Below are 15495 nucleotides of genomic sequence, written 5' to 3'. Positions count from 1 at the left end.
AAGTGCAATATAAAATAATGAAATACTAATAATGAAATTATAACATCACAACAGCAAACACAGTCACTATTCCAGACAGCTTTTTCTATATGGGCCTACAAAAGGCAATTAAATACATATTAAGGTTTTTATGGTATGATAGGTTTGTTGTGATCAGCCATTACTGCTTCACTCATTTTACACACAACTCTGGAATTGAGAATGGTCTCATTTGAAGCATTAGTACAGGTTAATTAACAGTTAGTTAAGCATAGGGCAGTTTTTGAGCTGTGCACATACATGATCCTTGTAATGCAACATTCCTGTCTATCTAAATAAACGGCTCTCATGCTGTGTGTAATGTGACACATCCTGTTATTGTAGCCCTTAGTGATATGTAAATTATGGATACTCATATCTCAGTAATATGAACTGGTACACACCTCAAAATCAATTAATACTATGTTGCATGGCAACAAGAAATCATTGTTTCAGGTAGATGTAAAGACTAATCCTTGGCTTCACACAATACAATGGCTTCACAATTTTTACATTTAAAGTTTAAAATGAACTGCAGATTTTTTTATTCTAATTGAGTATAAGAATGAACTCCTTTTGAGAAAAAAAAATTCTTGTATTTCTGTACTGTACTTTTCCATTCACAAAACTTGACTACCTGTTTTAAAATAAAATATTTCCTGCAAAACGTTCAGTATTTTTCAGCTCCTTCAAGGAGATATTTTTTCCTAAAGACCAACTATGAGTCACTTACTGCATGTATAGACACTGTGTCCTTAGCATTTACTGGGTGAGATAATGAATAAGCCTGAGGGTAGGCACACTGTCTTTAGATTACTGAATGCAGATGATGTCACTGCTGTCAGCATGGACTAAAAGGGAAAGTGAATAGCTGTTCACAAAGCCTAAGAAAAACTGGCAATGTAGTCAAGGATGAATGAACGTGTATGGCTAAGGACTGTTACACAGCAGAGCTCTATAAGGGGAGGGCTGAATATTCCAATATTTATGATATGCAGGAAAAGGAAGGACACGGGTGAATATAAACGCCTACTATATGGGGTAGGCAGAGACAAGTAACTTCATAAAAAGCTTTCTTTCAATGTATAACTGGACAGCATAGTTGTCCATCGTAATGCGGATTGTATAAATTATGAAAAATCTAATACATGTCTAAACTCATTCATCAAGTGAAAAACAATGCACCAAAAGATCTGAGTGCGCTGGATGTCTGAAATAAAAAAGCCACTGAGACCTATCAAGAAATCTCCACAGGTGAGAGGATGGCTGACAAAGTGGTAACCTTGTCACCTAATGAGCTAATAAGGACACATAATGTGCCTCATGTGAAGCTCCACTCTTCCATAGAAGCTCCGATGCTCTTCTTGTATGTGCTCATCGACACAACCTACCTTACAATCTATAACCATATACTTACAATCTAAGTACTGTTGCTCTGACTGAGTGAATGTTTTCCCATCAGTAAATTGTTGTGTAATGTAACACATTTCTGCTTGAACATATGTGAATTCACAAGATCCTGCTAGTGTGGGTTCAAGTCAGTTTTCTCTGGGGCTGAACGTGATCTTGTAACAAGATTGTTTGAGGGCAAAAGTGAGAAATTTTGGGCTAAATCTGGGTTGAAAAGTAGTCTTATTAGGGAGGGAACAAGCTGAATGTGAAATTTTTAAACCAATCCAACACCTTGTGAAGGCTGAGCTCAAAGCAGGGGGCAATGGTGAGCTTGTCAATGTTGTCTGATTGAACATAATTAAGCATGTAGATGTGCTGTGTGTGTCAACACATGACATGCATTACAAAAAAAAAAAACTTTTGCAAGGGGAAAACAGCTCCATTAACCAAGGAAAGCATTTTGCTAGCTAGCTCATTTTAATTTTTTTTTAAAAAGCATGGAAAAGAGGCACTTGGACTCTGTTTTAGAAGGGGAATATCCTTATTAGTGGCAGATATCACTGTAATCCTAAACCAAAAGTTTAATAAACTGTCCCTAGATATGTATTCTCCCTATGAGATCATGTCAAGACTACCTATCAATTATGCTACACAATAGCTAACTGAGTTCTAATAGCTCCCCCTTGTGGCGTATCTTCACAAAATGTGTGTGAGTGGTTAATTATTGAGTAATTTATAAGCCAGGTACATGCAGTGCTTTGCATCTACCAAGCTAAACTAAGCAGATGGAGACATGTTGCCTCTCAGTGTCAGTAATAATTTTACATGTGTGCTTGAGTGTCATACCGCCCGACTCCAGGTGGAGATGAGCTGCTGAGTTTCCTGCCGTGTGATGAGGCACAGCTGCAGTATGCTTTCTCGCTGCTCATGGCTGGTGTAGGCTGAATCTGTGAAGTCTTCAGTCTGCTCCACCAGGGCCTCCAACTGTGCTGCCACAGCGTCACAAGGAACACAGTACAGAGAATCCCTCAGACCCTCCACCTTACCCTGAAGCACACAGAGAAACACACTCAGCCTCAAAACTGCAAAGCTTGTAGTTGATTCGAAAAGGGCTTTAAAGATGTTTTATAGAAAACAACTGCCTTGAATAGTCTTCAGTTACTTGTGAGTGATTACAACTACATTTAGTAAGCACAACTCATTTTAATTTCAGGTTATTTTACAAGATAATACAGATCCACTTAGTAGGAAAGGCTTCCACGTAAATAACTAGAGAAAGGAACAGAATATTATAGCTGACCTGCTGAAGAAATTTGACCAGATGGATTTCTATTATAAGCAAGGTTGTTTTAATATTAAGACATATTAACCCTTGACTCATGCCTGCACCTTAAAGTCTTTAATCCCAGCATAGATGCTCATGGGCAATGCTTTGGATTCGCCACTGGTCCTGGCATCGGTCACAATCTCTATGACCTGGTCCAGGGCCAGGCGCATGCGCTGGAACACAGCATCCTTGTTGATCCGTGCAGACTCACAGTCTGGGTGTCTCAGACACGTCTGGGGAAGAAAAATCATCACCAGAGTGAGAACTGAAGCAAATATTTACATTCACAAGTTTTCACCAAAACCATCACAAACATATCATATCCATACAATATCATATACAATGTCCTGTTTTCCTCAGGACAAACCAATCAGACCTTGAAAACACTTATGCTAATGTGAAACAACTATAATGTAATTAAAATTGTGCTGTATGTTTTATATTATATATAAAATATCTCAATGCTGTCAGAATGAAAACCTTGTATCTCCATTTTTGCCATTTTTCAGTTTTTATCATAATTTGAATATGCCCGTTGACCTTTACATTGGGTGTAATTTTCGTGCTGAACGGACTAAAAGAAACAGCCCAAAATGACTTATGAAAAATTCTGGTTCCATTGACTTACATTAAAAGTAAAGTAGGTTTTCTCCTTCTCCTGTAAAGTTATCATTTTGGAGATACGAGGTTTTCCTCTGACAACAGTGAGATATACAAGGTGGGCCATTTATATGGATACACCCAAATAAAATGGGAATGGTTGGTGATATTAACTTCCTGGTCCGGAGACCTTGGGGGCCATTCAACTGGCCCACGACGACCAATCCACTCCCAGGAAACTGTTCATCTATTAATGCTCGGACCTGACACCCATAATGTGGTGGTGCACAATCTTGCTGGAAAAACTCAGAGAACGTGCCAGCTTCCAAAGTGGATTGGTCGTCGTGGGCCAGAGTGGGAGAAGAGGGTTGCACTGACAATCCAACACAATGGGCAGCACTCTGAACACATTTTATAAGTGGTCAGAAACTTGTAAATAACTCATGAAAGAATAAAGTTATGTTAAAACCAAGTTTTACACACCCTTGTTTTTCCTGTGAAATTCTCAATAGGTTTGATGCGTCACATGACCCTCTTCCCATTGAAAAAACTAAAGTTGGATCCAAAATGGCCGACTTCAAAAAGGCTGCCATGGTCACCACCCATCATGAAAAGTTTTCCCCCTCCCATATACTAATGTGCCACAAACAGGAAGTTAATATCACCAACCATTCCCATTTTATTTGGGTGTATCCATATAAATGGCCCTTTAAATCTTGGAAACATTCCTCAGAGATTTTGGTTGGTTATTTGAGTTACTGTTGCCTTTCTATCACCTTGAACCAGTCGGCCCATTCTTTTCTGACCTCTCACATCAACAAGGCATTTTCGTCCACACAACTGCCGCTCACTGGATGTTTTCTCTTTTTTGGACCGTTCTCTGTAAACCCTAGAGATGGTTGTGCGTGAAAATCCCAGTAGATCAGCAGTTTCTGAAATACTCAGACCAGCCCGTCTGGCACCAACAGCCACGCTACTTTCAAAGTCACTTAAATCACCTTTCTTCTCCCATTCTGATTCTCAGTCTGCACTTCAGCAAGTTTTCTTGACCACCTCTACATGCCTAAATGCATTGAGCTGTGGCCATGTGATTGGTTGATTAGCTATCTGTGTTAGCTGTGTTAACAAGCAATTGAACATAATAGTGTTCGTAATAAAGTGGCTGGTGAGTGTATATATACACACACAGAGACACACACACAGACAAACAAAGACACACACACATCTTGTATCTCCAATAAATTTACAGAAGAAGAAAAAACTTTCGTAACTTCAAATGGAAATTAATGGACAAAGATTTTTCCAAGCAACTTTGGACCATTTTTTATTGGTACATTCAGCAATTTTAATACTTTGCAGTTTAATACTGTGCAGCTGGCATTTTCATTTCAAATTTCAAAACATTAAAAACTGAAGAGAAACAAAATTGAAGACACAAGGTTTTGTCAGCAATGGTATGTGTATTAAAATACAAATATAACCAAAAAAAAAAAACCCATCAGTTTTTTTTGTTATTGAAATTTTGTGTGGTCTACCTTTATCATAAGGCACAGTGATTAAACTGCACATAAGCCAGTAGACAATTCTCCTCCAGTTTCTGCACTGACCTTGGAAGCAGTGAGGAGCATCATGGTGCACTTCTCCAGCACAGCACGAGCTGCAGCCATTCGCGCTTTCTTTTTCTCATCTTTAAGATCCTAGGAGACACAGGAGAAAAGTGAGCAAGATTTCACTGTTATAAGAGCTTTCTAAAAACAGTGGTTGGAGTTCATAGTTCAACAGCTATGACGGAATACATCTTGGTGCCATGAGGTGTAAAGCCAAACATTGGCTTCCACTACAGAACTGCATCAGACCGCAAAAACAGAACATGTGATAAGGAACCTGACCATCAGGCCCCTGCGGCAGCCTGGAAGGCAGCATTTCTGGAGGTTTTGATGTGGACCAAGAAGCCAGAGAGCAAAGTGTAATACCACATGGCATCCCAAAGGCAGGAGATAGACTTCAACAGAGATATAATTCAACAGAAGCATTCTGACAGGATCTTCAGTCACTATAGCACACTATAGCTCCTGCAGGAGGGATGTAGAAGCTGATGCACTATGTGTGGGTCTATATATTGGTGCGTGCTTGTATGTGCACTAAGCCTTCTCTCCCTGGGCTGTCTAACAAAAGCAGATGTGATTATCTGTTATTATATTCCCTTTATAAAGCTTAATAGATGGAGGCAGGAAAAGATTGGCAGGATAGCTCTGCAGTGAGACAGATAGAAACGTGATGTGTGTGTGAAACACCGACTAGCAGCGGAGAAGCTTCCGGCTTGATATAAGACTCTCCTATCAGCTCATAGAGGCTCTCCGCTCTCTTCACTACACCTCCACTGATCGGGCTGATACACAGTAGGAAGTATTGAAACGAGTCCAGCACAAATGTAGTTTAGCTTTGCCCTCATATTTCTATGTCTTGCTTATCAAGATGCCAGAATATTGCAAATTATGCATGCTGCAGTGGTATGAACAGCATAATCAGCATAATTGCCTTAAAGACAAGATGAGAACACAAGGATTCAGCAGCCTCTCCGGGTCCCTCCTCTTATATTTTATGTATAATATATATAATTCCATCGATTCTTCAAAAAAAAAAAACAGTGTATTGAAGAAAAACTTAGCAAGTAAGAATTGCTTATGGACAGTAGAATCAGATGTCAGAAGTGTCTGAAGCTATATCAAATAAGAGTACAGCAAAAGGTTGAGTACACTATCTGATTTATTTAGATTCTCAGAATCTTTTAATGATATTACGTACCACAGATGATGAAATCTCCAAAGCTGTGGTGAACCCCTCATCATCTTTATTTCTGAAAGACTCAGCCTCTCTGGGATACTCTTTTTATAACCAATCATGTTAATGACTTGTTGCCAATAAACCACGACCCAACTTTTTTAAAAGAATGTTGAAAAAATGTTACTGTTATCAAATTCAAAAAGGGCATATATTTTTAAAAAATCAATAAAATTTAAACATTTCAACATCATTTCATATGTTGCATTTGTACTATTTTCAATTAAATATAATGTTTAAATGATTTGCACATCATTGCATTCTGTTTTTATTACCATTTTGCTTAGCGTCCCAACTTGTTTGGAAATGGGTTTGTACTATTTGGTCCTGTAAGCCTGTAAACACGGGCTCTGTACGTATAAGGCCCTGGAGGAGCACTGTATATACAACTGTATATAGCTAGGATGAAGATATTCTTATTAAACTTAATCTTGAACACTGAGCAGATTTTTAGCTCACTGATCAGACTGTAAGCTCATGGTGATTGTAAAGGAGTAAAGGAACCTGTACACAAAAACTAATATTTCTATTCATGCTGTAGCTCAATCACTCTGATGAGTTTCTAGCAGACTCATGTGACCTAGACTAAGGTGTTCATTCCTCAATGCTGAAAACCTATAAACTCTGAAGCTCTTTACACTTTAAGCTCTGAAAGTCTTTACCATAGGAGTTGCTTTTATCAGTTTGTCTTTATGAGGAGCCTTCAGGAGTTATAAGACTGAGATGAGTGAAGAAACTGCTGCTGGGTGGTTTGTGTGTGTTGGGGAGGACTTACATTCTGCCTGTCTCCTGTAAGGTGGGCAAATTCCACCATTTCATTACCAAACTGGCTGAAGATCTGTACAAACTCCTGAAAGGTGCTGACTTGCTCCAACTGTTGCAGTGTCACCAGCACCTGCAAAAACATACATTCACAATAAAAGAAAAACTCTACACTTAGAAGTGATGAATCACTCACAAGCCTTTCTTCATGAGTATTAAAAGACTATAATGAATTAGCATTTTTGCGATGTCAGAACCTGTGTTTGTCATTTTGTGCCCTGTCAACCTTGTATTTTGTAATGGCACATTTAAATAGACTTTTTTTACTTTTGGTATGCAGTCTAAGCCATCATTTCCAATAAATGACTGGAAGTGGATCCAAACATGGCTGGAGAGATTCACTATACACTTCTATTTAAATTCTTTTTCAACTGTTTAACTGACCAAACTAGCAAGATGATAGGAATAAAGCAGATGAGTCTGTCTGAACTTTTAAGACAGACAAAATTTGAGTATGGCTTTGACTATTCCTCTAGATTTTAGTCCTTCAGCAAGGAACTACTTTTTTTTACTGTTTTGTTAATGTCTTTCAAATGTGTTTTTAATGTTTTAATGTAAGCCTCTACTTACATAATGTAAGCCTCTACTGCAAATTAATTGCTCTACAGGCTTATAATGAAATTGAACTTGAACTTGAAGCCCACTTCACCCAGCCCTTCTGTGCAGAGATGGATGTGCTTGAGCTTAAATGAATGTAAACTGCAAGGCCCTTGCAGTGTAGCACTGGGTGACATGGGCTGTTGCTTGAATTTCCTCAGACATGAACTTTACACAATGTTAATTGGAGGGTTACAATTAGCATTCTATTTGTGCTGTTATAATGATAGTGTTCTATTATTTGTGATAGCAGCACTTTTTAGTTGCTGTTTCGTTCCCCCACTAAGCACCTACTTGCTTTACCCTGCAGCTAACTATTACCAGGTTTTTATTTTACCAGATACAAAAACAGAAAACTGGTACATTAAATAACTCAGCAAACAAGATGGACTATGAAGCACTTTACAGGCTGACTGAAACAAAATAAAATTCAAGTTAATCTGGCAAATGTTGAAAAATCTGAGCAGAACCTGACACTGTGACAGGTTTTTGGCTCTATTTGTAATGTAAAAGACTACTTGATCTTTGGTATAAGGTACTGCCAATATTACACCAATATTAAACACTATTGCTTAAGTTCGCTACACTCAATTGCGCCAATGCGAAACTAAAGAAGCAAACTACTAACATTAAACATGACTTAGCTGACTGACTATATTTGGGGTAAGAGTAAAGCTGTGCATATTTTTCAGTAAATGATTCCTTTAAGCAACAACGTTACTCTGTAGTCTATTATGATATAAGAACACCACAGGCTTCACAGGAACACAGCAAGAAGTCCTCATAGCTACTGAGCAGCTCCGGGTCAACTGTTCCTGTGTGTAATGAAAGCCCATGCAAGGAATCAATTCAGCCTTAACATTTTGGCACAAGCTGTAGGCTCCACATTAGAATTTTGAAATGTCAGTTCAAATTCTGATATACTAAAAGTTGTAGCCTGAACAAAGTTAAACGTTTCAAATGAAAAAAGAGGGAAGGGAAGACCTCAGAGCTTGAGAGAAAAGCTCAGAATGGGCAGATACAGTGAGCAGAAGCAGTGCAAGAGGACTGGACTGGGGGAAACAGATAAAGTGGCTACTATTTGAGGCTTCTAGCTAGTGGTGGGCGTTATCAGGTCTGGACAGGGACAAATTCAATTGGGTTTCTCTCTAATGGAGAGCTGCTCTGCTGCCTGTCTGTCCAAACAGCAGTAACTGGATGTGATTAGCTCCAGCTTCAAGTGCGCACATACATGTCCACTCTTACTCATTTTGACAGTAAAAACAGGTCTTGCTGCTCTGTCGAGATAGGTGCACTCCCTTCTCTTCAATTATCTCCAAAGAAGCAGGACTTAAAATGTATGCCCATGCAACGATAACATCTGAAGGCAAAATAAGTGCTTTGTGTGTGTGTTTGCTCATGCATAGAAGTGTAGCAACCTGCTGAGTTACACAGTTCACCATAATGACTGATATTGAGAACACAGTCTATATTCTCAGTGGGAAGATGAAAAGGATAGTGTCTGCATGTAGGTGTGCTGGTTTAGGTAATAGGATACTTCTTACTTTGTTGCGGGAGCTGATGATCTGTTTGATGACAATGCGGTCTGCAAGCACCAGCACTTTGGTGACGGAAGACAACAACATGCGGGCAGCCTTCACCATACCCGTCCTGTCACTGAACACTGTACTGCGGCCATCGGCTTCACTCCGCTCCACACCACATACGTCTGTCAGCTGCGCTATGGCAGTTCCTACAACACATATCCACAAACAGATGACCATATAACCTAGTCTTTCTCAGCAGCTGCCCTGGAGGATCTTAATACTAGAGCTAGAACAATATATCAGTCGGTCAATAATACCAGCCAATTTTATGACCCACAAGTTTATCAGTTTCGGGGGGCAATATCGCTGATAATGCACAGAATTTTGCTATGTGAGGTATTCACACAACTAATCTTGCATAAAAAAGTTCACATATGTGCAGCAATCAGTTTTAGTTAGAGAACTGCTGTAACATTGATTTGTCAGCAATCTCGAACAACAGGACAGCACACATGTTTTTACAAAACAAACTCAGCAGTACAATTACAAGCATGAGTTTATTATTTATAAAAAAAAAAGACTGCTTTGGTTATTCTATGATGCTATCTATAGTGCTAGAGCTGACAGTTTAACATGAGGGGCAGTCGTCATCTTCTCCACAAGGTAAATTATTTTGTGCTCAGTGAATAACATGAAAAAAGGTGGCTTCTTGAGGGAAAACACAGATATATTTCCTCTAACTTCAGGTAATGGTTAGCCTAGCTGTACTACTATGGACGCCTCAGTCATGTCCATGACACATTAAAGCACTCATGATTCGTGCTTCAAGTAAAAAAGTTGTGCATCCTCAAATTAGGAAAATGGAATAAAGGTTTGTGTGGTGTCAACATTTTTAGACTTCAACGTCTAACATTTACACATGATCCTGAAGAATTCTGTATGGCCTTGTAACAGTGTCAAGCTTAAACTTTAGCATGAGAATAATATTTAAAAAAAGCAATCTAATGAAAAATAATGAAAAGAAAAGTAAAACACAGACAGACAAGAAAAATACTAAGAATTATGAGAAGCTCCATTCCCAGTGCCACAATATTTTTTATTATTTAAGACAGTGAGTTTAAAATTACAACTGTTAAAAAATGACTACTATTTGACAAACTATTGAGTTATACAATTAAAATCTAAATATGAACTACATCAGCAAAATTATTGGTTATCAGAATCTAGAGGCCGTTAAAATCCGTATCAATATTGGCCACAAAATATTTATAATAGTTGTGCCCAAATGATGCACCACATACACTATAGGTCAAAACTATGGAAGTAAGCAATGTTTTTTTTTTAAAGTGCGATAAAGTCACTTTGCCACTTAACATATTAATTCAGTTAACCAAAGTTTTTCTAAAATATTCCAGTGTTCTGCAGTGATGTACTCTTACTCTAGCTTATTATGTAGTAAAAGCCTTCCCTGTCTTTACTGATAAGTCTCTTATACTGATTCTCATATTGGTGTTTTAATTCTTTGCGAACTCCCATGTTTTAACATACCTCATTCATTTCAGCAAGCACTCAAAAGCATCTGCATGTAAGAGGCAAGTAGATACAATTAAGGCTGCAGTAAAACATTCCAGGATAATCACCAGTGGCCAAATAAATTAAGATTCAGGTATTTGTACAATATTGTTGCAGACAGTTAGTCAAACCCTTTTGTTGTGTGTAAACATAATGCTGCCCATTTTCTCATGAAAAAATAAAATAAGTTAGTGTTAGTGCTGCCTCTAAACTTTGAGCTTGTGGTGTATATACCATTTAGTATGTGGGCTCCTAATTGGCGGTTGGGATTCACAAACAAAGACAAATGCATATTAAAAAAGTAAACAACTGTAAAAAAGTAACTGAGCATTGCTCTCTGCACACATTCACACACCCAAACCAACAGTAAACATTTCCATATAAATGTACTTCTGTTTAGTTGTTTTCCCGTGAGAAATACCCATCATCTAAAACTTTATCTTTGCAGTTTATCAAACACTGTCACTGGCTGTTAACTAATATTTGCATGTTTGCAGTTTTTTACCACACACTATTTCTCACAGGAGTGGTGTGTAAGCAGCGGGCAGTCATCTGTGTGCCTTCTCAAAGGCCCAGGAGACATAACCCTCCACTGGCTGGCTTATTTTAGACTGGGTGGCAGTGTCACCAGTTGGCATATGGAGTCATGGCATGATCAGGCTATTTCTCTGCCCATGTCACACAAGAGCTCTGTCAATATTTTACAATAACATGCTAGCAAAGGACAGGATTAAAAAAGAAAGGGAATTTATACTGGTGGATCGCTGTCTTGGAGATATATTTCCCATACTTAACAAAAAGGTGAACCAAACGAAGCCTAAGGCTGAAACACTGTCACTAATTTCTGTGAGTTTGCCAAATTACACATTTAACAATTATTTATTCTTATTCTATTAAGTTCCAACAAGTCGATTCCAACTCCTGGTGAACATATAGATAAGGTGTTTCTCAAGAATACCTTGTGCTCTGTTTAGGTCTATAATAAGATCTGGGCTTTGAGTGAGAAGTGAGGCTTGAATTGGTCAAGAATCTTTTTATTTGTTTTCTTTGCTGTCCAAAATACTTGACCAGCACCAAGTTCAAAAGCATTTTTACTGCCCTGCTTTCACATCCATAAACAACCATAAAAAAAACACAGCCTGGACAACTCTGATCTTAATAGAGACACTATTTGAGGATCCTTTCAAACTCCTATATTGCTGTTTGCCAATCTGTGTCGTTTTTCTTTACTGCTGGATTCTTTGTTGTTAATAATTGACTCAGGTAGATAACAGATGTCCACTGCTGCAACAGTCCCGTCTTTTCATTGTCCACTTTCCTTACAAGTGCCTTCAGGTTCGAGCATCATGTCTCCTACATATCAAAAGTTACTAAGGTTTTTTACACCAATCCTGAATTCTCTGCCATCTTCCTTTAGTCTTGTTTCTCTTATTATATATTTAACACATAGGTTATAAAAGTTCAAAAGAAAATATAGAAACAGACACACTGGAAGAAAATACCACAAGAATGAATGAAAGAAAGGAGGAATCTGTTCAGAGAGTTATTTTGGCATGTAGGAGGACATGGTTTTTGCAGAAAAAGATGGTAAGATTCAGATAATATTTGGAATGACTTGCTCGTCAAAAGACATCACACTGAAGCTGTGATTGCATCCGGCAGCTTGTTCCCTGCCAGATCCTCCGAGCGGCTGCAACATTCAGCCTGAACTTTACAAAACGATGCTGCAGTATGAGCCAAATCAGGCTGCCAATGAGTGCTCACATACCCTTATTCATCTGCTAAAGCCTAAGCTATGCAGAATCACCACTCTGTTGTTATCCTCCATACTGATACATTCCTGCTTGGAAAAGGGGATTCACTTATACCTCTGTGTCTTTCCTGAGCTGTAAAGGCGAGTCTTTTGTGCTGGCTTAAGATGAAATCCCCTCTGTGGCACAAGGGAAAAAGCCGGGGGCGCTGGTCTGAATGGCTGCCACTCCAGCCCGGCTCCTGTCACAGAGTTGTGCTGCTTTAAAGGGACAGAACCTGAGGCTGTGTACCCCCAGAGCAGCTCCAGAAGGTGAAAGTCCAGGACCTCAGCGCTGATGCCCTTTAAAAGCATGGTTCAGCAGCGGCTCACCACTGGCCTCTTTGTTCCTTTCTTTGAGAGTGCTTTAGAGTAGAGCTGCAGCTGGGAACTAGATTTCTGTTTACTCAGAGCCAAGATGCATACATTAAACATCATCATCGACATCTTCAGCAAACTCAAGCTGTAGTTCTCTCTCTCTTGCAGAACTTTTAAGGTGAAGAAACTGAAAAACTTTCACATCTTGCAGACACTGTGTTTTAAGACGACAAAAAAGACTGGAGTTTATCTGGGGCATTTTAGTAAATGAATGCAATGCCATTGTGTTATTGTGTTAGCATATGTGTGTCTACAGAAGAAAACAGAAAATTCTGCCCTTCAATAAAAAGACTCAATCAGTTTACTGATAAAGCTGTAAATAGGAAATTCCTTTCTTTTTGTGGAAATGTGTGTATGAGCAGTAGCCAGAACACATTTCTGTGCATTATTTGAGCCAAACTATTTATGTGATTTTGTCATATTTTAACAGTGATTTAAAATTTTTTTCTGAAATGTTAGTGTGGCTTTTAGTTTCTGGATTATAGGTTTCTCCCCATTCAAAGAGACAGGACCTTTTATTAATGGAAGTAACTGATCCTGTGTGTTGCAGAGACTGTCTCTGAGTGAACAGGCTTTCCTACAAGGCCTTTGATAATATTCATGTGCACTAGAGATAAATAACTAATCAGTCAACAAATAAACAATTATTTAACCAATGTGGTTGGCCAAAAAACATTCTAGCCCCAGTCATGTCATTCATGTTCATTTGAACTTGGACAAGTAATAAAACTTCACAATGTAGTAATGTAATATGTAATGTAATATCTCAGTGCATTAATATATTATTCAGTTGTGTGCACTCATAAGCGTGTATGTATCCAGTGCTTAACAGCAGTTTTAAATGCGGCACAGCCATTAAAGATTTCAGAACTGAACAATTAATTTTCTAAACGATATGTTGATGGATAACCTCTTTGATACAGACATCTGCTCATCCTTCTAAAATCAAGTGTATCTATCTATACTTCCATCCATTGGCGATAAGGCATGTAGTGCCACTCATGGTTGCACGGAGCAGTCAGTACTTCTGACCTGCTGGCCTTGTCCATTTCAGATACAGCACTATTGCAGAGCTTTTATCCTATCCAACAAAGCCTCTAATTTCTCACTATTTCCCCTGAGAGGGACCTCAGAGACTTTTTCCACCTGTTCCACCAGGCTTAGTGTGAAACTTTTGCCCATTTCGTGTGAACAGGCAGGGGAATGAGCAGCAGGATTAGCCGCATGGCTGCGTGTCTCGGCGCTGTGGGGAGTGGGCTGGCTAACGCTAAAGCCACTCTAATCCCAGTGCTGTGGCAGGTCTCTCTCACTGAGAGGTACAGGAGTGGAGACCATCAGCCTGTAGCCCTCTATATTTACTGTACGCTATCATCACCAAGGATCAGGATTACCATCAGCTGAGAAGAGAACAGTCAGGCAGAGGGAAAGAGGCATTTTGAAGGAGTTTATGGGTTTTTTTGAGTTTGTTTGGTCATTTTACCAATAAACATACACTAGAATGCTCCCTTCCACCATTACTGTATGCCTTGTCAAATGCACAAAAATTCATTTAATTAGCTTCTATTTTTGCCAGGAGGAGCTGGCTTAGTTTGCAGAGGACTAAATAATCCTCTCATTCTTTGGTCGGTGGCCTAATTACAAAAAAAAAAAAAGAACACTGTGGAACAGTTATATAAATCTGAATTACTTAGTAACACTTTTTGCACACAGTAAATTACTATATCAATACTTATATAATCAAGTTCTACAAGGCAAACTGAATGCCAACTCCTGATTGCTTCAGTGGGAAAAAAACCCTGCTACGTGTGTTACTCTCAGAGTGAGCAGGGCATTAACAGAATGACACATATGAAGATATGGAGTGTTTAAGGGGTATTTTTAGCATTGCTCTTTAGGGCTGAGAGAAGGGTAGAGAGCTCACCTCGCACAATGCGAGGAGAAAAGCCACACCACTCTCTCTTTCTAAGGCAAACACAATTACATACAAAAAGGTCTAGACAACCACTATATTCACACTATTACTTCTGTTAATAGCCTCTTTCTGTGCATCTGAGAGCGGTGATGCAATCACACCATTTCTCTGCACGTCACTCCACTTTACACAAATTGCTCACGTTAAAAGGTTTCTTAAACTCTTAAATGGCTGTTATGGTCAGTACATAATGGCTAACTGTTTGACATTTACATGTAGGCTAATAATCCTAAAATAATCCCATAAAACATATAAACACCTACATTACAATAGTAATTTAGAGTAATTTGAGCTAATCTAAATAACATTTCTATCAGATCTAAAGATATAAAATCTTTATAATTTTAATAATAAAAATGGAAGAATAATCACCATGTAAAAATTTAAATCCAATCACATTCACAATCAGAATCTTCTGAGGAAACAAATTTTGTTGCAAGCTTTAAAACATTCCCATTCAAAAGTCCCAGGGAACGCACTGTAAAATACTAAAATTGTTTGTCTGTTACTTAAATTTGGTTTTATATTCAAGTTTGAATGAAAATAAAAACTTGACAGAAATATTTTAAAACATGATTTAAAAATCACTTCTCAGACTCATCTGAGAACTGTCTAGGGGTAATCCCATTATCCTGATGAGCCTGTGCTTTACATTACTCAG

At 38.5% G+C, this 15495-nt stretch overlaps 1 protein-coding gene across 1 annotated transcript in view; it reads right to left on the bottom strand.

Annotated features, from left to right (window-relative positions):
• Nucleotides 1–15495, bottom strand: part of ctnnal1 (catenin (cadherin-associated protein), alpha-like 1) — a 69734-nt gene that overhangs the window by 14356 nt on the left and 39883 nt on the right. Inside the window, exons 3-7 of the mRNA XM_017694639.2 lie at nucleotides 9142–9329; nucleotides 6954–7073; nucleotides 4945–5034; nucleotides 2800–2970; nucleotides 2257–2457 (exon numbers count right to left, since the gene is read on the bottom strand). Of these exons, the coding sequence (XP_017550128.1) occupies nucleotides 2257–2457; nucleotides 2800–2970; nucleotides 4945–5034; nucleotides 6954–7073; nucleotides 9142–9329 (770 nt within the window). The remainder of the gene's footprint in view (nucleotides 1–2256; nucleotides 2458–2799; nucleotides 2971–4944; nucleotides 5035–6953; nucleotides 7074–9141; nucleotides 9330–15495) is intronic.

The sequence above is a fragment of the Pygocentrus nattereri genome, chromosome 27 (assembly GCF_015220715.1).
Source record: "Pygocentrus nattereri isolate fPygNat1 chromosome 27, fPygNat1.pri, whole genome shotgun sequence".
Lineage (NCBI taxonomy): Eukaryota > Metazoa > Chordata > Actinopteri > Characiformes > Serrasalmidae > Pygocentrus > Pygocentrus nattereri.
This window is presented reverse-complemented; position numbering and strand designations above follow the sequence as displayed.